At 52.4% G+C, this 22675-nt stretch overlaps 9 protein-coding genes across 9 annotated transcripts; 5 read left to right on the top strand and 4 right to left on the bottom strand.

The window, feature by feature from the left end:
- Nucleotides 1-1535: 1535 nt before the first annotated feature.
- BROUX77_003775 (uncharacterized protein) lies at nt 1536-3490 on the top strand (the record flags this gene model as incomplete). The annotated part of the gene is made up of 6 exons (XM_073748463.1): nt 1536-2323; nt 2709-2739; nt 2881-2924; nt 2988-3091; nt 3155-3220; nt 3291-3490. 6 exons carry the CDS (start codon nt 1536-1538, stop codon nt 3488-3490), a joined length of 1233 nt encoding a protein of 410 aa, XP_073606200.1.
- Nucleotides 3491-3710: 220 nt separating this feature from the next.
- Nucleotides 3711-4415, bottom strand: BROUX77_003774 (uncharacterized protein; the record flags this gene model as incomplete). Its single annotated transcript, XM_073748462.1, has 1 exon — nt 3711-4415. The coding sequence occupies one exon, from the start codon at nt 4413-4415 to the stop codon at nt 3711-3713; it is 705 nt and encodes a 234-aa protein (XP_073606199.1).
- A 2442-nt stretch (nt 4416-6857) lies between these two features.
- BROUX77_003773 (uncharacterized protein) lies at nt 6858-7451 on the top strand (the record flags this gene model as incomplete). Its single annotated transcript, XM_073748461.1, has 1 exon — nt 6858-7451. One exon carries the CDS (start codon nt 6858-6860, stop codon nt 7449-7451), a length of 594 nt encoding a protein of 197 aa, XP_073606198.1.
- Nucleotides 7452-7925: 474 nt separating this feature from the next.
- Nucleotides 7926-8582, bottom strand: BROUX77_003772 (uncharacterized protein; the record flags this gene model as incomplete). Its single annotated transcript, XM_073748460.1, has 1 exon — nt 7926-8582. One exon carries the CDS (start codon nt 8580-8582, stop codon nt 7926-7928), a length of 657 nt encoding a protein of 218 aa, XP_073606197.1.
- A 2830-nt stretch (nt 8583-11412) lies between these two features.
- Nucleotides 11413-12618, top strand: BROUX77_003771 (uncharacterized protein; the record flags this gene model as incomplete). The annotated part of the gene is made up of 2 exons (XM_073748459.1): nt 11413-11759; nt 11829-12618. 2 exons carry the CDS (start codon nt 11413-11415, stop codon nt 12616-12618), a joined length of 1137 nt encoding a protein of 378 aa, XP_073606196.1.
- Nucleotides 12619-12825: 207 nt separating this feature from the next.
- Nucleotides 12826-14283, bottom strand: BROUX77_003770 (uncharacterized protein; the record flags this gene model as incomplete). Its single annotated transcript, XM_073748458.1, has 1 exon — nt 12826-14283. The coding sequence occupies one exon, from the start codon at nt 14281-14283 to the stop codon at nt 12826-12828; it is 1458 nt and encodes a 485-aa protein (XP_073606195.1).
- Nucleotides 14284-15727: 1444 nt separating this feature from the next.
- BROUX77_003769 (uncharacterized protein) lies at nt 15728-17118 on the top strand (the record flags this gene model as incomplete). The annotated part of the gene is made up of 3 exons (XM_073748457.1): nt 15728-15852; nt 15988-16680; nt 16764-17118. 3 exons carry the CDS (start codon nt 15728-15730, stop codon nt 17116-17118), a joined length of 1173 nt encoding a protein of 390 aa, XP_073606194.1.
- A 359-nt stretch (nt 17119-17477) lies between these two features.
- BROUX77_003768 (uncharacterized protein) lies at nt 17478-18657 on the bottom strand (the record flags this gene model as incomplete). The annotated part of the gene is made up of 2 exons (XM_073748456.1): nt 17478-18528; nt 18623-18657. The coding sequence occupies 2 exons, from the start codon at nt 18655-18657 to the stop codon at nt 17478-17480; spliced, it is 1086 nt and encodes a 361-aa protein (XP_073606193.1).
- A 1909-nt stretch (nt 18658-20566) lies between these two features.
- Nucleotides 20567-22219, top strand: BROUX77_003767 (uncharacterized protein; the record flags this gene model as incomplete). The annotated part of the gene is made up of 2 exons (XM_073748454.1): nt 20567-21188; nt 21252-22219. 2 exons carry the CDS (start codon nt 20567-20569, stop codon nt 22217-22219), a joined length of 1590 nt encoding a protein of 529 aa, XP_073606192.1.
- Nucleotides 22220-22675: the final 456 nt, after the last annotated feature.

Here is a 22675-nt window from a genome sequence, read left to right as displayed (position 1 = left end):
AGCTCTTTATTTCGCAGCACGCTTTGTTTGAAGAATCGCTCTAGCGGGCGGCACCGGGCTTCATTAGAGGCCCTAGAGCCCTAATCCTGCCCTAATTATCATTGTGCTGAGAAGAATGTCTTTGTCCCCTGGTCCTTGCCGGTGGCCAGGCACTATGCCATGGCATGCCATGGTTGTTCATCACTCCACGAACATGCGTGGCCAGATCCAAGTGTGCCTCCAAGTACTTGCAGCCACCCAGTCCCTTGGAATCATGGCGTAAATGAGTGCTTCTGAAGCTGCAGATGGCCATGACTTTTTTTATCTTATTGTATTTAGGTGTTTGGTGCTGTCTGCGAGACAGGGCCGGACTTTGGCTCGAGAGCACCTCTCGGCCTGCCAACAGAAAAGATGGAGATAATGGGGATTTTGCAGGCAAAGTCGTCAGAAAAAGCACACTGACTTAATATGACAGCGGAACGGATCTTTTCTATCCCCTGGCGCTCTATTGAAGGGTTTTTTTTTCCCTTCTCTTGTGTGGCACCTTTTTTTTCTTCTTTTTGCTCCCCTGGCCTTCGCGCCTATTGTAGGTTGGTTTGTCTGAGGCGTCTTCGTTCTCTTCTCCTCTTCTTATATAGTTGCGTCTTGCTCCCCTTGCTTTGGATGTGTTGCTTCTTTTCTTCTGTTTTGCGCCTTTTGCCCTTCTATACTATACACCATCATCAGCTCGGAAAATCATTGCATCCCGCATGGCGTTTGTCTTCTTTTCTTTGTATCCTTGATAGAGTTTGCCCATCCTCCTTTTTTTGTGTCCACGGCAGAATCATGCGTTGCGTCGCATGATATCTCCACGATTCCGATCTTCTTGAACCAATCCGGCATTCGTTCGTCCCAAAACCTGTTCTCTTTGCTACAAGCCGGCTCTCAGCATAATATCAACCCCTGGATAGACCGTCCACTGATCCAGTTCTCTCAGCGTTGATACGGGCTCAAACTATTGCTACAACATCCCGTTGGACCAAGTTGGCCCGTCTCTGCAGTGCGTGCTGCACCATCGCATCGCCCCTGAGTGCTCCCGTCCAAGGATCTCGTCGAGAGCCACAACCGGCCCCGTTTCTGATTGGTTGGACTGAACCACTTCATTGCTGTATTGCTACATCGCCGTCCTTCTCTCTGCTTTGACCTGCAAAAGGGCAGAAAGAAAAGCTTGCGCTGGTTGAGCTGCCCAAAAGGCCCCCACATTAAACGCCTAGCGTGTATCCTGAAAGATGGATCCCTCCAGCGCCGAGAGACATCACAGGCAACATGATGAACAGCATCATCATCACGAGCAGCATCAGCAGCACCAGCAACATCAATATCAGCAGCCGCCCCATCCGCAGTACCAGCAGCATATGCCGCATCCACAGCAGGGAAATGGCCTGAGCACGCCCATACTACTTTTACTGTTTGTTTCTTTTGCTTTGTATGTGGCATTCGTGCCTTGGGCGGGCACGCCACAGCAGATGCAGAACCCGAATCAACAAGTGAATATGCAAAGCGTGCCCCAACCTACAATGGTCAGTCATTATGACTACGACTACGAGAGAAAGGCAGGGGTTGGGATTGTAGAGCCCGGTATCCCGAAGATGCAGCAGCAGCAGCAGCAGCAGCCGCCGCCTAATCACCAATACCAACAACCGCCGCTGCAAGGTCAAGAGCACTTACAGGGCCAGGCCCAAGTTGCCCCTCAGATCCCCCCTCAGATCCCCCCTCAGGGTGTGCAAGCCCATGGCCAGCCTGCCCAGCACCATGCGCAAGGACAAGCCCAAGCTGAAGTGCAGCCTCAGTTTCAAGCTTTATCCCATAATCAAGCTTCACAGGCTTACAATCCGGTTCACGCCGAAACAAGAGACCAGTACCAACAACCCCGCGCTGCTCAAGCTCAGACCCAACCCCAAAGTCACATTCCGGGAAGCCCACAGGTTCCTATACAGCCCCAGCTCCACCAAGCCCAAGCCCAGAACCAGGGAGACCGACACCCACAGCACCACCGGCAGCAACAGTACCAGGCGGGGTCAGGTCCCGTAGTGCCTCAACAGCCCCACCCTGGCCATCAGCAGCAGCAACACCAGCAGCAGCAGCAGCCTCAACAGCCCCCGCCGTACAACCAGAGACTACCCAAGGGACAACCATATGGTGGGCCCGATCCTGCCCCTCCAGCTTCCCCTCCCCCTCCTCCCTCCGCCCATAAAAACCTCCAGGAGACCGTCACGAATTCCCTTACTGTTACTGTCACTGAAAAACCTCCCATTGAGACCTATCAGCCTCGTCCATTATCCAAAATGTCCTCCACTGAGCAGACGTAAGTCATCATCTCCCCATCTCTAGGCTATGCGTGTTCTCGCATTTGGCTTGGACTTCATTCTCTTGCCTCACCACCGAGATGCCCCCGGTGCTGCCATTCCCATTGCCATTGATCGTGATAAATTATCACGGCCATTGACCCCCCAATGCCTCTCATCCAGCACCCGCCACGCTTCTTTTTGGACGGAGCATCTACCTCCCCTATCACTGCAATCATATACCCCTCAATTCCTCATCAACTCGAGCTCTCGTACTGTATTCGTACCTTGCTGTTGCGTAATTGTGATGGCAGGTAATCTCGAGTACAAAACAAAGCAGCTAGCTCCATTGTCATCCCCAAACCACGCATTCTAAAACTTTCAGAAAGCTAACAATCTCGGCAGCTTCATTGCCATCAAGCCCGACGGCGTCCAGGTACGAAATTTCTACACTCGCCGGAATTTCTCGCGTTTCCGGGATTCTATCACTTTCTCCGTTCTTCCATGCTCCGAGACCCCATACCCTACGTTATTACTGTGGATAATAACCCTGGCCTAACACGATTTTTCATCATAGCGCGGCCTGATCGGTCCCATCATCTCCCGCTTCGAGTCCCGTGGGTATGTTCAATCAGTCCAAGACCGTTTTATTTAGGCTGCATCAAAAGCTAACACGTCATGTAGCTTCAAGCTGGCTGCCATCAAGCTGATCACCCCCGGCAAGGCCCACCTCGAGAAGCACTACTCTGACCTCTCTGACAAGCCCTTCTTCGCTGGTCTGATCGAGTGTAAGCGCCGCTCTTTTGCATTAACCAATCCATACATTTGTTCAAACACTGACTGATTAACAGACATGAACTCTGGCCCCATCTGCGCCATGGTCTGGGAGGGCCGTGATGCCGTCAAGACCGGCCGCAGTAAGTCAATAAATACCCTTGCATGTGTCTCGATGCAAGAACCCATTAGTGTACTAACCAAACTCCATAGCCATCCTGGGTGCCACCAACCCCCTGGCCTCTGCCCCCGGTACCATCCGTGGTGACTACGCCATTGACGTCGGCCGCAACGTCTGCCACGGTTCCGACTCCGTCGAGAACGCCAAGAAGGAGATTGCCCTGTGGTTCTCCGAGGGTGACGTCATCTCCTGGAAGAGCTCTCAGTTCGACTGGGTCTATGAGAAGCCTTAGATTTCTTTCCGAAAGAAAGCCCAAGGATGGCCTCACTCGTCTTTATAGCATAAATCAACATGTCTAAGAGACTGCTGTGGTGTCAAGGACTCAACCTAATTAAATTAAATTCTCTCTAATTATCTTCATCTCATGTGTGACATGACCATGTACTTGTATATGTGCTTTTGTTTGATCTAATCTGTTGGGCTGTGTTGCCACAAACAATTGCCTATGTCCTTTATTGTTTCGGAACAGTCTTTTTCCCAGTTCGGAACATTGACCCGACTCTTGTTGCAACATTGGCAAGCCAAGGTGTTGCCAGAGCCGAAACATAAATCCGGATGGGTAATAATGCTTTAGTGAGTGCATATGCCAACGCAACATGAGATAGAAGCTTGTACCTTGCCCTCGTCTCCTCGCTCATCTGGTCAACCTCATCGCCCTGTCCGCTCTCCCAAGCCAGTCTGCCGACCACCTTGCCCTCGGCATCAAGCTCAAAACCAAACCAGCCCTTTTTGGCAAAATAGCGGCCAAACTTGTCCATGCCACGGGTAAATGCGCCGGCCAAGTACGTGTTCACTGATTCTAACGGCACCGGGTCGGCGTAGTGCAGGCCGGCGGTGATGGCGACCAGCGGCACGACGGCCGTCAGCTCGTGCAAGATCAGAAACGACACAGTCGATGTGACGGGCTGCGACGACATGCTGACGATGAACGGGATGCGGCGCCAGCGCGCGGGCGCTGCTGCGGCGGGCGGTGTAGTAGGTGGTGGTGTTGGAGGAGCGCATGTCGAGCTGGGTGAAGGCTTGGGCGGTGGCCCGCGCGGGCCTGTCGAGAATGCGTGGCCCCGGGTCCCGGAGAGCTGAAGACGGAAACGGGAAAGTCGCGCGAGCAGAGGGCTTTTGGGTAGCATGGCGAGAGCAGGGGAGGCGGGGAGCTGCATGTGTGTTGTGGTATGTAGTAGCAGCAGTAATAGTATGAGCCACCACAAGAGTGGAAGGACCAAGAAGAGTTTGGCAGATGCAATTGGTGGGATTGGACTGGGCTGGACTCGGCTGGGCTCAGGGGGAGCAACAGGGGCGATGCAGATGACCTTTGATGTTAGTGGTGGATTTTGGCGGCTGTGTTCCGGATGCTGGCGAAATCTCGAGATGAAGGTAAGATAAACTTGACTTGACTTGACTTGACTATATTTAACGTCTACCGGAATCACTAAAGGTAAGATAAAAAAAAGCCCCGCTACAGAGAAAAGTACTTAAAATCTATTATGGGTGCAGTCTTCAACAAATAACTGCTCCCCTAGCCCAATGGTAGGGCGTCAGACTTCTAATCTGAAGGTTGCGGGTTCGAGTCCCGCGGGGAGTTCAGGATATTCGTCTACTTTTTTCATGGCCATGATGGTTTTTCTCTTTTTTTTTTCCTTCGTCAAGCGAAGTTCCCGACATCGTCATCGTTTTGCGGGTGCTTCTGTGGATTTTTTTGCGCCCAAATTCGAGATTTTTTGGCTCAAAAATGGGGAAATACGTCAATATTTCCACACTCAAACTCGGCTCGTAAAGGCACCGTGGTAGTATTTGTGTGACGATTTGCCGAGAATTCCACCTGTAGTTGTGCACGGGTGTTGTTTTCCCTCGTTTTCTCCGTGTCTTGGATTGACGCGCGGCATTCCTCTGCAAATCTAGGCGGTTTGATGAGAGGCCAAAAACGGTGAAAGGTGCAAGATTCAACGGGTTCTGATATGTACTTGGTAACCAAGGGTTAGCAGGCTTGGTGGTAAGACTTCAGGCTTCCCTGTTCCGAGGTCGCTTTGCCTGGAATAAAGAACAAGAAGAAGGGCTCCGTCTTGGCTGATATGGAAAGATCTACCATGGGTTGCTCTTCTTACAGATTGATCAGTGCATCTGTATACAGGCGGACGTGCAGTGGGCACCTCTAATTTTTTTTTGGAGAATGAGCCGCTCGGGATTCTCAAGCTACCGCTGCGTCATGGCTTACGTGGTGTAGCAAACATTGCAGGTATCTGTATAGCGAGTTGCAAGCAGGCCTGTATGTGTGTATGTAGGTAGGTAGCATGCAGTGTACAGCGGTACAGCGGTGCAGTGAGAGCAAACATTGGAACAAACAATACAAGCAAACCCACCAAGCAAACACTGGCATGGGCAAGGGCCTTGGAGCTGGTCTGCAAAGAAAGCGTCCGTGTGTTACATAGTTAGTTGTTTGTACAAGTACAAGCATGTACCACTCGAGAACCAAGAGCTGTATTGTTCCACGCTGGACGGCTGGTAGCTCTACTTCTCTCGCTGTATAGAATGTATACAGAGTCTACTCGTACTCGGGCTTTGCATCTGGATTGGCTGTCGACAGCACCAGCAGGATTCAGACCGTCACAATTCATGTAAAGTATGTACACAAATGCAGATGCGCCCAGAAACCGACAAGGATCATGGGCCAACGAACAAGCAAACAAACAAGGCCCAGTGATCCCAGGAACCGACTAGGGTGCGCCGAGGACGAGTCTTTGCATGTAAGACACCACAAACTCGACTCGTCTCTCCTCCCTCTCTCTTTGCCTTCCGAGTGGCACGAGACGAGCGGGCGTCCATCCCCTTTCCTCCCCTCAGCATACTATACACATACAAGTGTGTTTGTAGCAGGCCCTTTGAAGGGAATTCTGGCTCGTGGCTCGTGTCGCTGTGCACCCAGACAGGCACAACGACCGGCGTTTTAACGCCGAAGATACCTGCATTTCAGGAGCTGCGTTTCCCGTGCCTGATTTACTGCTCGGCTGCTCGGGCTGCCAAGCTGTTCTGCCACCCTCCCCCCTCCCCTTCTCTCCCTTCCCTCTTCATCCGAAGCTGATGAGGCTGGATAGTCCGCATGCAAACTAGAAAAAGCTAAAAAAGGAAAAACCCAAACAACAAAGGACAAGTTCCCCAGGAGCCTCGCCCTCCCTTGAATCCACATCCCGGGCCAGTTAACGTCTCCGTGGTCAGTTACGTTGATCTTGCCTCTTGCTTTCTGATCGTTTGGGGGCTTGCGTGGCTTGGCTTGGCCTGTTATCACCCACCTTTCGGCTTCGGCTCTTTCTCCTAGCACGACGCTGCAGCGGAACTGGGTTTGCCTGGCCTGTTAGCTTGGTGCTCGTTTGTTTTCCCACATTGTTTGTGAAGAAGATCCGTGTCTATCTTCGTTAGGGCTTAAATATCAACTGAATCCTCACCCCATCGTTGTCTTGGTTCTACCTTTCGTCCTCACCTTCATGGCACTGCAGTCAGCTTAAACATACTAGCTGCTCCTTTCCCCACTAGTTACACTTCCCATTGTTCTTTAACATTACAACTCAATCTCCTCTGATATCCCCCTACTCACTTTTATCTTGCTCACCATGGTCTCCCTACGCACCTTTGCCGTGACCTCCCTCATGGCTCTTGGCGCTATCGCCGTGCCCCTCAACGCCAGAGGTTCGCCCAACACCTGGTCTATCCGGGTCTTCCTTGACGGTCCCGTCGAAACGTTCACGGGTGATATCAAGGACGTCTGGCAGGAGGTTCTTGCCGAGAACCCCAACTTTGAGACCGACTTCCCCGACTACAAGAAGCTCCTCGTCGGCATGGGCTATGTCAACTCGGGTGAGATCAAGCGCTCCATCAACGCGCGCGGTGCCGAGGATACCACTCCCACCACCACCTCTACCACCACCGCCACCGCTACCGCCACCGACGCTGCGGAGACCACCAGCGCCGAGGCGACAACCGACGCCTCGGAGGTCAAGACCTGGGCCATCCAAGTCTTCCTCTATGGCAAGGTAGAAAACTTTGTGGGCGATATTATCTCCGTCTTCACCAAGGTGCTGAAGATGAACCCCAACTTCGAGACTGACTTCCCCCACTACAAGTCCCAGCTGATCGAGTTGGGCTACATGACGGAAGAGCAGGCCAAGGAGGCCGAAGAGGCTGCCAAGGTGTCGACCGACTCTTGATCATCTCTTGGAGCGACCATGCCGGCTTTTATGAGAATGCTGTGAGTTGCTGAGATGTACAGAGAGATCTCTTCCGCCAGGTGTGTGATGCGTTGATTCTAGAGGATTCAACTAGTTTTTCTTCTTCTTCTTCTTGTTCGATAAATTTGTCTGATTATGAGAGACGCACAAACTTTGCAAGATTCCCATGCGCTCTCTTAGTCAGTTTACCTTTGTGAATACATAACCAGTACATATTTCCTCAAACTCAAAATTCTTTTCATTTTTTTTTCACATTTTTTTAATTTTCTTGTGATGGTGCATGTATTATGTAATGTCTCCCTGTTTTGATTTCACAGTAACACGACGGCGAAACACTTGTGATGATGTCACCAACGCTCGTACCCGAATACGCATCACTCGTTGTGTAGTCTGACGGAGCTGGAAAAATAAGATTACTTCAACTAGTTAAACCCAGGAATCCCACAAACAAGCTTAAATTCTTGGTTTCGTGTTTTGCACGATAATCCAGAGTCCCTGAGCCTCTGCAAAGACAGTCTCGTGATTCTTGATGGTGATCTTGAAGATTAGCTTCTTGGTTTCAACGCGTTCCAGCTCGGCCACGACCGCAACCACGCTCGGGGTCAGAATGGGCTTTTTCAGTTGGACCGATATGCTGGCAGTAAAGATGCGCGCGTTGGTTGTGTCAGGGACGTTTTCCGGCAGCTTGTCTTTGCTTTTGGCGTTGATCATGGCGTCGTAGTTGGTGTAGATGACGCTGCCCATGGCCTCGTCGACCATGCACGCGATGAAGCCGCCGTGCGCCGTGCCGTTGAAGCCGTTAATGCCGGGCTGCAGGTCGTACAGCACCGTCACGACGGGATTGAGCATGGTCAGTCCCGTCGAGGAAGCCGGCTTCTTGGTCTCTGGGTGGGAGCCAAAGGGGTCCTGGAAGAATCCGAGCTGGTGCGGAATGGTGCTCGGGGTGCGCAGGGTCTTGCGGAAGAGTTGGTCTTGGGTCAAGTTCACAGCCCATGAAGTGGGAGTAGGCTCATGAGGCACAAAGTGGGTGGCTCCCGGCCGCGAGAGCAGCTCGGCGCACCAATCCGTTTTGCTGAAGTGGGAGATGGCATCCTGTATTTGGCTGTCCATTATTGCAGGATTGTGGTATGAGGTGTGGATAGAGATATGAGATGGATGGGGTGGTGTTGCTGGTAGACAGAAACTCTTGCTCACAATCGACTAGACAAAGAAATACAGGCTGTGATAGTGAGAACCCGGCGTCGTGAAACCCCAAGAAACTTGATGCGATTATAAAAAAAAAAGGACAGACTAGCGGCCTCGGAAGTGCAGCTCAGATGCCGAGGTTCACTTGTTGAGCACAGGACAATTTCTTGGATTTAGTGTTTGGATTACACGAGGGAGATTCTCCGACAGCTTGGCGATAACAATGAGAACCATGAAAGACCGACCAAATCCGCAAGCGGGATTGATCTGAATGTGGACAAAGAAAACGCCGATTCATAGACAAGAGAGTTCAATTTCCAGATTACATAAGCACATGGTACGACATACGACTAGAGGTCGCGGCTCCCCTATCTGACTCTTGCTTGGTATTGGAGGGACTTTCCATTCCAACATCAATCGTGTGAATTGAACTGAGGGTTTTATTCATAAATACCGAAGTAAGTTGTGCTATCTACTAGTGTTTATGAGGGGAGGAGACAGGTGTGTGTGTTAGGGTTAGGGTTACACAACAACAAATAGTTAACGAGCGCTTTTTGTCGCTTAGAACGGCGTTGCAAATAGATAGCTTGTCTCCCTTGGCCTGCTCTCCCGAGAAAACGATGGCACTTGTGCTGTTTTTCCTCAAGATGTCTGTCACAACCAGCGCATCAATCGGGCAACAGCCACTTCTGAGCTGCAGGGCGAGGCGGCCGGGGGCCCGGATACGAGACGATACGACGATGCACAGAGAGACGGAGTCGTGAGCGCCAGCACATAGCTACGAGCTGTATACTTGTGTCTGGATACACCGCCATGCTGTGCAGCCTGCGGCGATGCTCTGTGGCAAGCGGCTTTGGCACTTCGTCTCTGGTAGGCTTCAATATCTCGTTTACTTCAGTTATGCATAATGATATGCACATGCATAACGGCTTTCATTTTGGTTACAGGTACAAACAACAGTTTAGGAACCCTAGCACAGTGTTTTTTTTTTTCCAAAAGAAATACTCTCCTGAAAATGGATCAGCCATGGTAAATTCTGAAACCGCCGCAATATGGTTAAGTTGTCTGAAAAATCAAGAATCATTATGCGCACCTCAAGTTGAAGCCACTGAGGAATTCCGCTTGACGGAACTCCATTTGACGTAGTCAATTCAAGACTATTAAATACCCTTTGACGGGGGTTCAGATACGGTTGTAACGGCGATACTGTGAACACATTAATAGCTAATCACAACTGTCTTCGTAGCATTATCTAGTTAGTTCGTTGCATGCAATCAACGTTTTATGTTCTGCACTGGTCTTATTTTAACCTGTGCGTACCTGCAGCAAGACTTACTTTGATCACCATGTGCTGACACGTGGAAAACTAGCATGCTCTCTAACTACATAACTACCACTTTCATCCCAAGTAGTTGATCGAGGTGAGCTGGTTTATGGGTTTGGGGACAGTTGAGCAACTAACTAGGAACCAACCAATATTTGAACTTCTGGGTGTGAAATTGCAAGGGACAGTCTGTATGGATGATGGATGTAAGAGTTCCACCAGGAATTTCTGTACATACATACACGTTTGCCCGTCCTCCCGATGTGGAAGAAAAAGACGGTAAAGATAACTACTACTACATTTGCCCGTTCAGGTGGTTCTATACGAACCAGAGCTCGAGATCCTCGTTTGCCTTTGTGCCAAGATGCCACCCAGCTATGGTTCCTAATCGAGACCGGATCGAGCCAACGACCAGGTGAGATAGGCTCTTGTTTCCAGTTGGGGGCATGTTCGTCCAAGCTTGAGTGAGACCAGGCCTTTGGCGGAGCATGGCATTCAGAGCGGCCAAAAGAAGATGGCTCATGGCAAATTACTTGTCATTCTCGTGTCTTGGCTAGAAGGACCCTGTGGTCTGCCGACCAATGTGAAGGTGTCTGCCTGCATGGCCCAAGGATTGGAGAAACTCCGCCAAGGGGGTCCTGGCCGCTGTAGCCGGCCAAGGGGCGCGACCCAGACGGAAGATTATCGAGGGCCCAATTGGCCTACACAGCGTAGCCAAGACAGAGCAGAGCTTCCTATCTCGATCCGTACAAGTAAGTGCCTGTATCGAAGCAGCCGCACGCAGCGTAGAAGGTGCATAGTTGAAGGGGAAAAAACACTGTTGTGTGTACCCATGTAGCCTCTCCGCATCGCCTTTCACACAACCACATGCTTTGTCTGCTGTAAAATCCGGGGTCTCGGGATGGGCTTCGGTACTTGCGCTATGGCGACGGCACTTTGTCGAGAAATTGCTCCAGAGCAGGCATACAAGGACAATGGGGCAGGCCCTGTCAAAGCGGCGGGAGTTGGCCATTTGGGAGGAGGCCTGAGCGCTGTTTCTAAGCTGTCCTTGGCGGAGATCAAAACAGGTGGTGAGGTGGGCGACTATGGAGAAGAAGCCGCTGGCAAGGACGGCACTCGCGGTGTTGTTGTTATTTTATCCATCAGCAACAGGCGGAAGTTGGGGGCTATATAAAGGAGCTGCTGCGCTTCTCTTGGATCGTGACTTCTGGTCCTCCTGTCCTCTCAACCATCCGTCTTTCTTTCGCTTCCAACCCCAAAGGTCACTTTCCCCCCTTTAGCATCAGAGTTGCTTAGGATTTTGTTTTGCTTTTACTTTCATTCGTTGCCAATAGCTCTTGCCACAGTCTTTCTTTCTCTACCGACTCGATCCAATCCATTCCTTTTATTTACACTAGATATCAGCAGCTTCTATAACTTCCAATCGCCACCATGAAGTACCAGATTCTCTCCATGCTTGTCAACGGCGCTGGCGCCGCCAACCTTCTGGCTGCCCACTCCAGTGGCTCCGTGTTCTCCCTCAACTTTGACCAGACCACGTTGAAGCAGACGGGAGTCGTCTCCGGTGACATGGCTGGTCCCAGCTGGATCACCCTTGCCACTGACAAGACTGGAACTAAGAAGGCCTACATTGCCGACTCCTCCGGGGCAAACGCCGTGTCTGCTACCTACGACGTCGATGCCGATGGTCAGCTGAAGAACCCCGTCATTGGCCAGTCGCCCACCGGCGTCGTCCATTCTGTTCTCTTTGGTAACGGATACTATGCTGGCGCTAGATAGTAAGCTTAACCCCCTCGTGTAACGCCCCCTGGCGCGTGCTTTTGGCTAACATGAATCCTCTTGTCCAGCGACAATGGCAGTATTTTTACCCAGGCGCTTCCCCTGGATGACAAGAGCGCTGTTCTCCAGTCCTTTGTCTATACCATGTCGGCCCCTGGTCCCAACGCCGACCGCCAGCAGAGTCCCCATCCTCACGCCACCTTCACCGATCCTACCGGCTGCTACCTGCTTGTTCCTGACCTGGGCGCTGATTTGATTCGTATTTTCCGCATTGGTAGCTCTGGAAAGCTGACCGAGTGCCCTGCCGCGGCTACTCAGGGAGGCGACGGTCCCCGCCACGGTGCTTTCTGGAAGTCCCCCACTAGCAAGGCCGTGAACCTATACATGGTGAATGAGTTGGGCAACAGTATCACCCACTGGAACGTCAAGTATGGCGCAAAGTGCATGGAGCTGACCAGCGCGAAGACCCTGAGCTCGTATCCTGCCGATAAGCCTGGAAAGGCCGGCTCCAAGACTGCTGAGATTCAGGTCAAGGACAACTTTGTCTATCTCTCCAACAGAGGTGACGAGACGTTTGGCACCCAGCAAGACTCAATTGCAACCTACGCCATCGACCCTGCCACTGGCGATATTGAGTTCCTGGAGCTGACCAACGCCCATGGCTACATGCCCCGTCACTTTGAGATTCACCCCGAAGGCCATCTCGTTGCCATTGCTGGCCAGACCTCTTCAAATGTCGCCATTGTCGAGCGAAATGAAACCACTGGCAAGCTTGGAAACCTCCTGGCTAACCTGGAGGTCGGCGCCGTTGGAGACGTCAACAAGGGAGACGGCCTGAACGCTGTCGTTTGGGTCTAGACTAATAGATATACATAGTAGATGCTTACTTGATGGGGCTGGGACAAAATGTCCAATGCCGATTGTACCAAGTTCAATACCAAAGAAAAGATGAGTTCGTAAACCAAGCGTTTCCTTTTTTTTTTTTTTTTTTTTTTTTGAAAGTGTCAACATGCCCCGCCGTTTAACATGTTGTTTTGAATTTTGTACTCGTGTTGTCTTTGCTGCTTAGTGTTCGCCGAATGGGTAGTTAAACTTGAGAAGGCCATTGAGACCGCCAACCCACCCGTCATCGTGCTCCGTAACATCTCCTTCAGATCTTCCAGCAAAGGGAACCCTCAAGACACACGGGACACCACCCGACCAAGAGCCTCTTTCCTCGGAGAACTGCAGTTTTTCGCCGGCTACATGAATCTCCATTCCACTCGAAATGCCTGTGAGCCGCTTACCGTCGATACTGACTTCCAGATCGCGGCCACGGTTCTTCTTGCTGAGCCTCAGTGTTACCTTGGCTGTGAGGGGGAGAACAAGTGGGCGGAAAGAGAGACTTCGGGGGCAAATGGGCGTCATGAGAAGGCACTTTACCCAAGGATGGACTATGGCACCACCGGCACTGAGGCTGTATGCGGTAGAGCCGGTGGGGGTGCTCAGTAGCATGCCGTCGGCTACGACCTCGGTGAGAAACTGGTCGTTGACAAAGATGTCCATGATGGCCAGGTGGGGGTGTTCGCCGCGATGGATGAGCAGCTCGTTCATAGCATGAAACGCCGGGGGCTTGCTACTACCTTGCATGTTCTTGATGGCGTCATGTTCCTCTGCCGATATCAGGTTTGTGTTTATATTTGTGCCGTGCTCGTCGTATACCTCCACCTTGATGCGATGGCGCAACAGCATCCGCGACCCGCGGTGCGATCCCATGCTCTTGCCGCGGATTCCGGGCCAGGCAATATTCTTAAACTCCTGGTAGAGCGGGAACGCCTTGCGGTTTATTTCAGCCGCCTGCGTGTGCGGACCCTGCAGGTCCTCGGCCGGCACGCCGCTGCCGCTCATGTAGACTTCGCGCCATGCGCGCTTGTATTCGTCAAACTTCCATTCGCCGAGAAAGCCGAGCGTGCCCATGCTGAAGGACAGCATGGGTGGCACCTGGCTATGCATGCCGAAGAGGCGCGCCGCGCGCAAGATTGTGCCGTCGCCGCCGAGCGTGGTGATGATGTCGACTTTGGCCGGGAGGCAAAAGTCTGGACCGGTAAAGACGGGGCATGGCAGCTTCTCGTGCATGACCTCTGCGACCTGCTGCTCGAGCACAATGTTGAGGCCCGGGTAGTTGGCCCAAATGTAGGCGACAAACTTGCACATGTCCTCCATGACGTGCGGCGTTAGCAGCTTCGGTACCAGGAGCACGGTGCGTGGCGGCCGCGGCCAGCTCAGCGACATGAAGGACTGGGTGTCTTCAGCACCGGGGATGTTGCGCGGGTAGCGCGGAGACAGGCGGTCCGGGAGGAGGTCGATATTACGCAGTTCAAAGCGGGCGCTAGTTCTGGAGAAGCATCTTGATTGGTTGTGGTGATGCAGATTTGGGGTTTGGGGAATCAAGCTAGTCGCCGTGGGTGTGCGCCAGTAAGCCCGATTACTTGGGCAAAGAATCTGCCTCTTGACGACAGACGATGTAGCTAATGGTATTCTCATTGTGGCTTATTATTCTGTCTGGGACTACCAAGTGTATTATGAAGCTGGGCAGACTTGTTGAGCTGGCGGGGGTCAACCATAGATGCTGTCTATATCAACGAGGTTTCCGTAGACCTGAAAGTGAGGGATAGATATTGAAAACCACAAGTAAGTCACTTATCATCATGCGATAAATGACGTTAGTTACCCCAGGTCAAATTGTAGTTGAAACAGACTATGACAATGGATGATTTTGGCAAGGGTTTACCGTCTTATCGATAAGAGCGTTGACTCAAATGCATTAGGGTTACATGTCATACTCTAGGAATGTCGCCTGTTGCATGCGTGCGGTGATGTCGATGTCTTAAAAACAGCTGTCTTCAAAGCATGTGAAGGACCGGTGGATGCTTATTTTGGAGGCAGTGTTGGGTAAAACAGAGCGAAAGAGCACCGGAATTGCTTACGAGAATAGAGCCCGCTACCTGCGTCCAACGTTAAGCTTGGCTCATCATCTTTAAGCTTTACTGGCAGATTTCATGAGCGAAAATGCGTCATTCGCATGAGACACAACATGTGTTCCAGAAGCTTGACAAGTTGCTTGACTGAGTTGGTTGGATATGTAACAAGTACTACGGCGACAGCAGGCGAGTCACGAGTGATTATATGGCTGTACGTTTGATCCGCCCTATCCGGTAGTTCAGGTGATAAGCACAAGGCAGCTGGGATATATATTAGACTGCACAACCTCCTCTTTTTTCCTGGGCCTTGCGAAGCCGAGACCCGAATGCCAGCAGGGAGAGCAAGGGAAGTCGCAATCTATAACACATCATCTAATCCCACCTAGGCAGAAGTTCAATACCGAGCTGTCTGTTCACCCCGCACGATCCGACGTCACCGTCTTCGCTTCAGCCCGGCGAGAACTAGGCTTTCCCATAGCTGTGGGCTGTCTCTTTTTTTTTCTCGGACCCCCGGAGGAACTTGAATGCCCCCCCAAGCTAAAAAGAATAACACAAGAGGAAGAAAAAAAAGGATAGCTATACCCTGATACACACGGAAGCTTTTGCATGACCATTTTGGCCTGGGACTCGAACAAGAGGAGATCCTCTGGAGAAAGCAACTGCGGCCTAACAAACACGCTCTTTCCCCTATTATCTCATCGCTGTTGTTCTTTTTCTCGTTCTGTAAAGGTTGACTCGAGCTCTTTCCAGTTAGCAAAAGCCGGCTCAACTGCACTTGCCTAAAGTAACTTGCCTGTGTGTCTTCCACCTTTCGATTTGCCTGGAGCGCCACGATAGTTTTTACTCACGCCTTCGAGAACCACGGTCCTTCTTTCTTCTCTTTTCCGCCCCTCTTCTCTCTCCATTCTTTTTGCCTGTTACCTATAATAAATACCCTTCTTTGTTCCTACCGACGCCGACACCCTCCAAGTACGCTTATTGTGAATCCCTCCCGCATGCCCACCGCCATGAATGCTCTGCTTAAAGGCGCAGCTGTTAATGTGCACCCCGGCGGCGAAGTCAAACATGGCCCGCTGATGCAATTTGCGCGCGGTGCTGTTCTGGCAATCTACTTCATCGTCGGTTGCTTAGCGTAGGTTCTTCCTTTGTCTTTGCCGCGGTCTTGCTTTTTCTGAAATGCAAGGTGCTTTGCTACTTTTTTTTTTCCTTCCCCCATCTGTTGTTCAAAATAGCCGTACAGGACTGACGGAAGGCTTTCTGGCCATAGCATTCTGATCACCCAGGTCCTCGGATCTCCTCTATATTGGATCAACCGACCACTCTACTACTCGTACATCGCTCTGACCAAACAGTCGTTTGCCTTGCTCGCTATCACCGTCACGCAATGGTGGGGTCCAACAACGATCCGCATCAGCGGCGACGACTCAGTCGCGAACCAGATGCGCCGCACTGCGGACGGCCGTGTAGAGTTTGACTTTCCCGAGCGCCTAGTTCTCATTGCAAACCACCAAATCTATACCGACTGGCTGTATCTGTGGTGGGTTGGCTATGCCAATAAGCCGCCCATGCATGGCCACATCTACATTATTCTCAAGGAGTCTCTCAAGAAAGTACCCATCCTCGGCATAGGCATGCAGCTCTACCGCTTCATCTTCATGTCACGCAAGATGGCTGTCGACCAGCCGCGCATGGCATATCGCTTGGACAAGCTAAAGGAGTCGCATGTGGCACCTGATGGCACTGAATACATGGATCCGATGTGGCTGCTGCTGTTTCCAGAGGGCACAAACATCTCGCCCAACAGCCGGCCGCGCTCGCAAAATTGGGCCAACAAGATGGGCATCAAGAACCCCGAGCACATGCTGCTTCCCCGGAGCACAGGAACCTATTTTTGCCTAAAACAACTAGACCATTCGGTTGAGTACTTGTACGACTGCACAGTTGCCTACGAGGGCATCCCGTAAGTTCTGCCCCCCATTTCTTGGCTTCCCACGCCGTGGAAGTATCAGTGAAGCCGGCATTCTGACTATTGAAAACAAACAGGCGAGGGGGCTATGGCGAAGACTACTTTACCCTCCAGAGCACCTACTTCCAGGGGCGACCTCCGCGGTCCGTCAACTTCCACTGGCGCCGCTTCCGGATTGCCGACATCCCGTTGGAGACGTGCGAAGAGTTTGACTGCTGGCTACGCGAGCGCTGGTACGAAAAGGATGCGCTCATGGAAGAATACCTGACTACCGGCCGCTTCCCCACCAGCGAGCTTGCCAAGAAGGACTACATTGAGACGGCGGTGCGCACAAAGTACCCGTTCGAGTTCATCGAGGTGTACAATGTGCTGGGCGGCATCTTGGTCGTGTCGCATTTTGCCCGCCGCATGATTCAGGCTCTCATGGGCTAGTCTGGCCTGCGGCGAGAAAGGTAGTAGTAATTTTGGCCCTTTGTGGTTATCTCCTTGGTTATCGCATAGCCGCGGTCTTTTTGTGCTTGGGCTGGGTTGACTTGTTGTTTTGGCCAGAATGTGAAGTTCTCGGCATCAGCTTGAAGCATTTGGCATTACGTATTCTCCCCGATGGTTTTACTTTGCTTTTTCTTTTTTTGGCATTTTTGGTTGTCATAGTTTTGTCATGTGTTGGATGTCTGTTGTTTTGCGTGTAGCGAGAAAGTATACCCTTGTGAGAATCAATTTGAGATAATTATTATACTTTGAAAAATATGTTCAACTAGTTACTTGGCCAACAAAATCGCCCTTTTCATTGTTTAAGGCTTGACCTGGACTCCTTCCCGCGAGCTCTTGATCACGGCTTCGATGATCTTCAGGACATCACGAGCTTGATCAGCCGGCACTGGCAGATCCTCCCACTTTCCTGAAGACACGGCACTGGCTAGCTTCTCAAATAGCGGCTTGTATGTAGTCGGCTTGATAGTGGGCACAGTCTCCTTGGTAAAGGTATTATCGCTTTGGAGTTTGGTTAGCTGGCCATACCACTCGGGGCCCTCGGCACCCAGGTTCGGATCATCAAACTTCATGCCGGCCTTGAGCTGCGGCTCCTGCGTGTCTAGACCTGTCTTGTAGAAGCTGCCCTTGGTACCGCGTATCCAGAAGCGAGGTTGCTGTACCTCTGTAGACATGACGCTGATGCGCACAAAGACGCTTAAGCCGAGCTTGTCGTAGCTGAGCTGCGCATTCAACGAATCTGCCTCATCGACAGTGAATGCTCCGTCACGTTGGGACACATGGTTGGCATAAACACGGTCCGGCATGCCGTAAAGCGAGTACACCTGGTCAATAAGATGCGAGCCAAGATCAAACACAGGGCCACCACCCTCAGCAACAGTTAGGGCGCCCTTCCAGTTCACCGGCTTCTCCGCACGATAACGGTCAAAGTGGGTCTGGAACTCGAACACACGGCCCAGGGCGCCAGCGTCAAGGAGTTTTTTCAGCGTCTGGAAGTCTGCATCCCACCGGCGGTTTTGGTAGACGCACAGAAGCACGCCCTTCTTCTTGGCCAGATCGATGAGTGTAGTGGCTTCGGCGCTGGTGGGCACAAACGGCTTCTCGCACAGTACATGCTTGCCAGCGTCAATGGCCGCCTTGGTCAGAGCAAAGTGGGAGCCGGGCGGGGTCGTGATGATGACAATGTCAACAGCAGGGTCGGCAAAGAGAGCGTCAGTGGTGGTGTAGTGCTTCGCTGAGGGGTGGTCAGCAGGCGCAGAGTTGGCAGCGGATGGCGCGCGCTGGACAATGGCATAAAGGTTTAGGTCATCGACTAGGCTGACAAAGGGAATGTGAAAGACCTTGGCCGAGAGACTGTGCGGCGAGAATGATGTCATGTGTTAGTCGCCATAATGCGTGGTACTGCATTGGTGTGGAATCTAGGAGAGAGGGGGGGGCTGGTGCTTACCCATAGCCAACAACACCGACATTCAAAGGAGCCATTGTTTCGAGTTGAGCAAGCAAAGTACTTTGTTGACTTGGAGCAGCAACGACGTAGTGACAGCGAGACGCCAGGCCCGGTTGGTTTTGTAGTGTTTGGCCTTGGCTTATTAATAATCAAAGGAATGGCCCGCGGTCTTACATCGGGGAAGGAGCTTCTAGTTATAGCTCCTACGCGCATGGCTACGTGGCCGGAGTTGCCTTTATTGACTTGCCGGTAGCTGCCAAACTCGGGGACGTTGCATCCGTTGGCCGCTGGCTATTGGCCGATGGCCATTGGCCACTGGACTCGGCGTGGACTCGGCCCGTAACAATTGACAATTACCTCAGGTTTCAGGGAGCAACTGCCACGGGAGCTCAGCCATGAAAAGACTACAAGTGAATGTAACGGTCGATCGTGGCGTCTAAAACCGGTCGATGTTGGCGGCTGTTGGAAAGCCAAGAGGGAAGAGGCGGGCTCTAGCCCAGCCGACTGGACCAACCAGGTAGACTGGGCCAGACGAATGAATGAATCGGCTGGCAGCAAAGCCTCACAGCCACCTGGGAGCCCTCGCTCGCTGCTGGGAGGAGAGAGCCCACCCCTGTCGCCGCCTGTCGCCTGTCACCGAGAGAAGGTTTCCTGATTGCCAAAGCTCCTCACATCCAAGCCCCACAAGCTTGAATCCTGCGCGGAAATACAGACTGACAACCAGAGTGGATGCTGCCGTCTGGTCTAGGAAAATGCCAGGGATCCTGCGTATTGCAGCCTGGTGTCTCTATCGTGACCATGCATGAGAAATGGCAGAAAAGGGAGAAGAGACGAGAGGGAGAGCTGGTCTGGCTTGCCATGGCCCAAGGCAGAGAACAGGGAAAATCAAGAGCACGGCATGGAGACGACAAAAGCGGGGATCACAAAGGACACCGCCATGAGGTCATCTCGTGTCATACAGTTAATGCTCCCCGATTCTTGGCTGTGGTGCACTTCCAGGAACAATAACCTCTTTTCTGTCGTTCTGTTTCTCCTTTATTTTCCTGTATAGGCAGGGCGGCTATGCTTGAAGACCAGCCGATCCGTAGAGCCACGCCGAAGAGCTGTGTCAGACAGTTCCCGGCAACATAGGCATGAGTCAGCACCTAAGACGAGACAAGGCCACCGCAGAGCTGAGCCAAAGGAAGCCAATGAGCGCCTATTCAAGAAATTTCCCACGTCGCGTAGAGTTACCCACAGGGCGTCATTGTGACGGTGCTATTGCAGCATAGTTGGCAGCTTTAACAAAGCTTGTGTTGGGTTAGACCAGGCTAGACTTAGGCTGCTAGTAGATTAAAGACGGCAAGACTGTGCTGTGCCGATGGACCTGAGCTGCGAGATCCGTGGTTCCCCGTCAAAGGACAGTTAACTGGAATGTGATGCCTGACCATGCAAATCAGAGGAAGAGCAGCAACATCACTGCCCAATTCTCGGTTGTGAGGGACCAGCTTCTGTGCGAGTTAAGCCTCTTTTGGCCATGCTATGCCGGGATGCGCGTTGGCGGGGGGGCCTGGGAAGCGAGGCAGAGCACATGCAGATAGCCCAGGGCCCATGACAAGGACCCAAAAGCTGCCTGGCGACTTCAGTCTTTGTGTCTGGCCAGACCGGTCACGAGCCAAGGTGAAGTCTTCTCGATTCTTGCGCCTTGAAAAAATGTTAAATACGGCGGCATGTCCTATGGCTAGATGATATGAAAACCTCCAAGTTTCTTCTCGTCAGCAAGCTCTTGTTTCTTTTCTTTTCTTTAAAGCTCCCTTCAAGCACACTTACACCCCGGAGCCTCCCCCGGACACTTCAGGTGCCATTGCGTCTGGCTACCCTGTCACAATCTTCATAATTACATAACTACACAGTTGCAAACACAACTAACACATCGTTCCGCTTCTAATCTACTTGCTATACACAATGGCCCATGCTCGCTTCCGCGACGACGTCTACTTTTCTGACAGCGAACAGCGCCGGCGTCACACATCTGTCGTTGAGGACTTCCGCCCCTCTTCCCGGCCGACTCCGGCCTGGCTCTATAACGACAACCAACGCACCAGCCAGCAGCAGATAGTAGTCCATTCCCAGCCCGGCAGCGATGTCTACGCGCGGCGGCCGCAAGTCACGTGCATCATGCCGCAAGCTGGCGGCTACCACGACCAAAACCTGGAGCCCGACCGGACGTATCCCCGCCGGGTAATGACGCCGGTGCTGCCGCAGGAGCGCTATGCTAACACCGATGGCTTCCACATCATCTATCATGCAAGCGAGGAGACTTCCGAGTTTTCGTATACCGACTCCTGTGACTCGTGTGACGAAAGCGAGGCTGGACAGGAATCCGACTTTGAACACCAGAAGCCCATGCCCCGATCGGCGTCTGAGCTTGCCGCGCGCAAGAGGTCGTTGTCTCGCTCGGCCGTTGATTCCGCCTTGCGCTGCAGATCTGCATCGCGCCCTGCTCCGGGCCCGGAACAGGTACCAAGCGTTTTCGAGCCTACAATCGAGCGAGAAGTCATTACTCACTTCACCAATATTGACCACGGTATGTTGCTGATACACCCCCGAGCTTCCGCAGTGGTGAGAGTCCTTGCTAACACATGTTCAGGTACTATCAACGCCCGCCCGCAATCCCAAGTGCGGCTTCAGCCTCCCAAAACGCCCCGGCCACGATCGCAGTCGCGATCTCAGTCGCATTCGCGGCCCATTCTACTGAACGGCAACACCATTCAGATCGAAATCGAACAAACCGACCGCCCAAGCCGCCGCCTTGCGCCCGCAGAGGAACCCACCATCCGCATCTCACACCCCAAGCTCCAGCGCCGTGCATCTTCAGCCGCTCCTCTGCTCACACACCGCGACACCCAGCTCCAGCTTGACCAGCCTCACAACCAGAATCTGGTCCTGATTACCGGCGACCCAGACGCCGACGAAGAAGCACACGAAATCACCGCGCGCATCAACGCCACCGGCCGCTTCGGTGAAGCCGTCGATGGTATCACGCAGGACTGGTCCATCGTTGAAGTGCCGCCTGGCACAAAACGCATTCGCATGGACGGCGCCGGCGGAGCCTCGGCCGAGGTCACGTGGCGGCGGCACAGCGGCGCACGCCGGGCGCGGCTCGTTTTGGATTCCAAAGACGAGGCTGACCATGCGCTGGGGCCGGCTTCACGGACGAAATCGCGAGGCCCCGATGGCCGCAGACGAGACCGCGAGCGCGACCGAAAGAGAGATGACGTGACGATTGCCGTCAAGCCGTCTCGGCGGCAGCGTGCAGAGCGGTGGACGGAAATCGCGAAAGAACTGGTTAGCAGGTCTGCGCTGCGAGCTCGCGGCTACAGCTTTAAAGAGACTGACCTCTTCTTCCATGTCTCGGATTACGTGGGGAGCAGCGAGATGGTGGAGCTTATGGCACTGACTAAGCAGATCCGCCGGGAGAGACGGCGCATGCGCAAGCTCAACGACGGAAGAGGCCGTCAGCGGCGAGAGCGCCCCAGGGAATTGATTAATGGAGAGCAGGGTGCAGCGGCACATGGACGCTCGGGTCGGATTCATGTGGAGCGAGGCCGGCGTTAGTGGTGGTTAAGGGTTGTTTTCTTTTTCGTATGCTTTACTAGATATCACATTATGTATTACACCGGCACAGGTTGGTTTTGATCGATTTTGCTGCACATTTAACTATCTCGCTTTTGCATTGCACCAGTTAGTTAAGCCTCAAGTTCAGTCTTGCTTCGTGTCTTGCTTTTCTTTGCTGGAGGTTCCGGATCGGACAGTGAACGATCGTCAAGTTGTCGTTTCGGAGACTGTCTTGCCATGAGTGCATCGTTGTTAAGAAAGAAAGCGGAAAACACAAGACAGGAGGAGGAGCAGAGAGAAATACAGCAGAGCGGCTATCAGCTGTGGTTACAGAAAGATCACATGTTTATGAATAAACCTTCAGTTTAATTCACAGCTATATAATGTCATAACCTCCCAAATCTGTCGTATCCTTGATGTAATGCCACCATCACATCCGCACGATCTACACATTCT

Source organism: Berkeleyomyces rouxiae (assembly GCF_048999995.1).
Source record: "Berkeleyomyces rouxiae strain 22BRR77 chromosome Unknown BrBRR77_ptg000003l, whole genome shotgun sequence".
Lineage (NCBI taxonomy): Eukaryota > Fungi > Ascomycota > Sordariomycetes > Microascales > Ceratocystidaceae > Berkeleyomyces > Berkeleyomyces rouxiae.
This window is presented reverse-complemented; position numbering and strand designations above follow the sequence as displayed.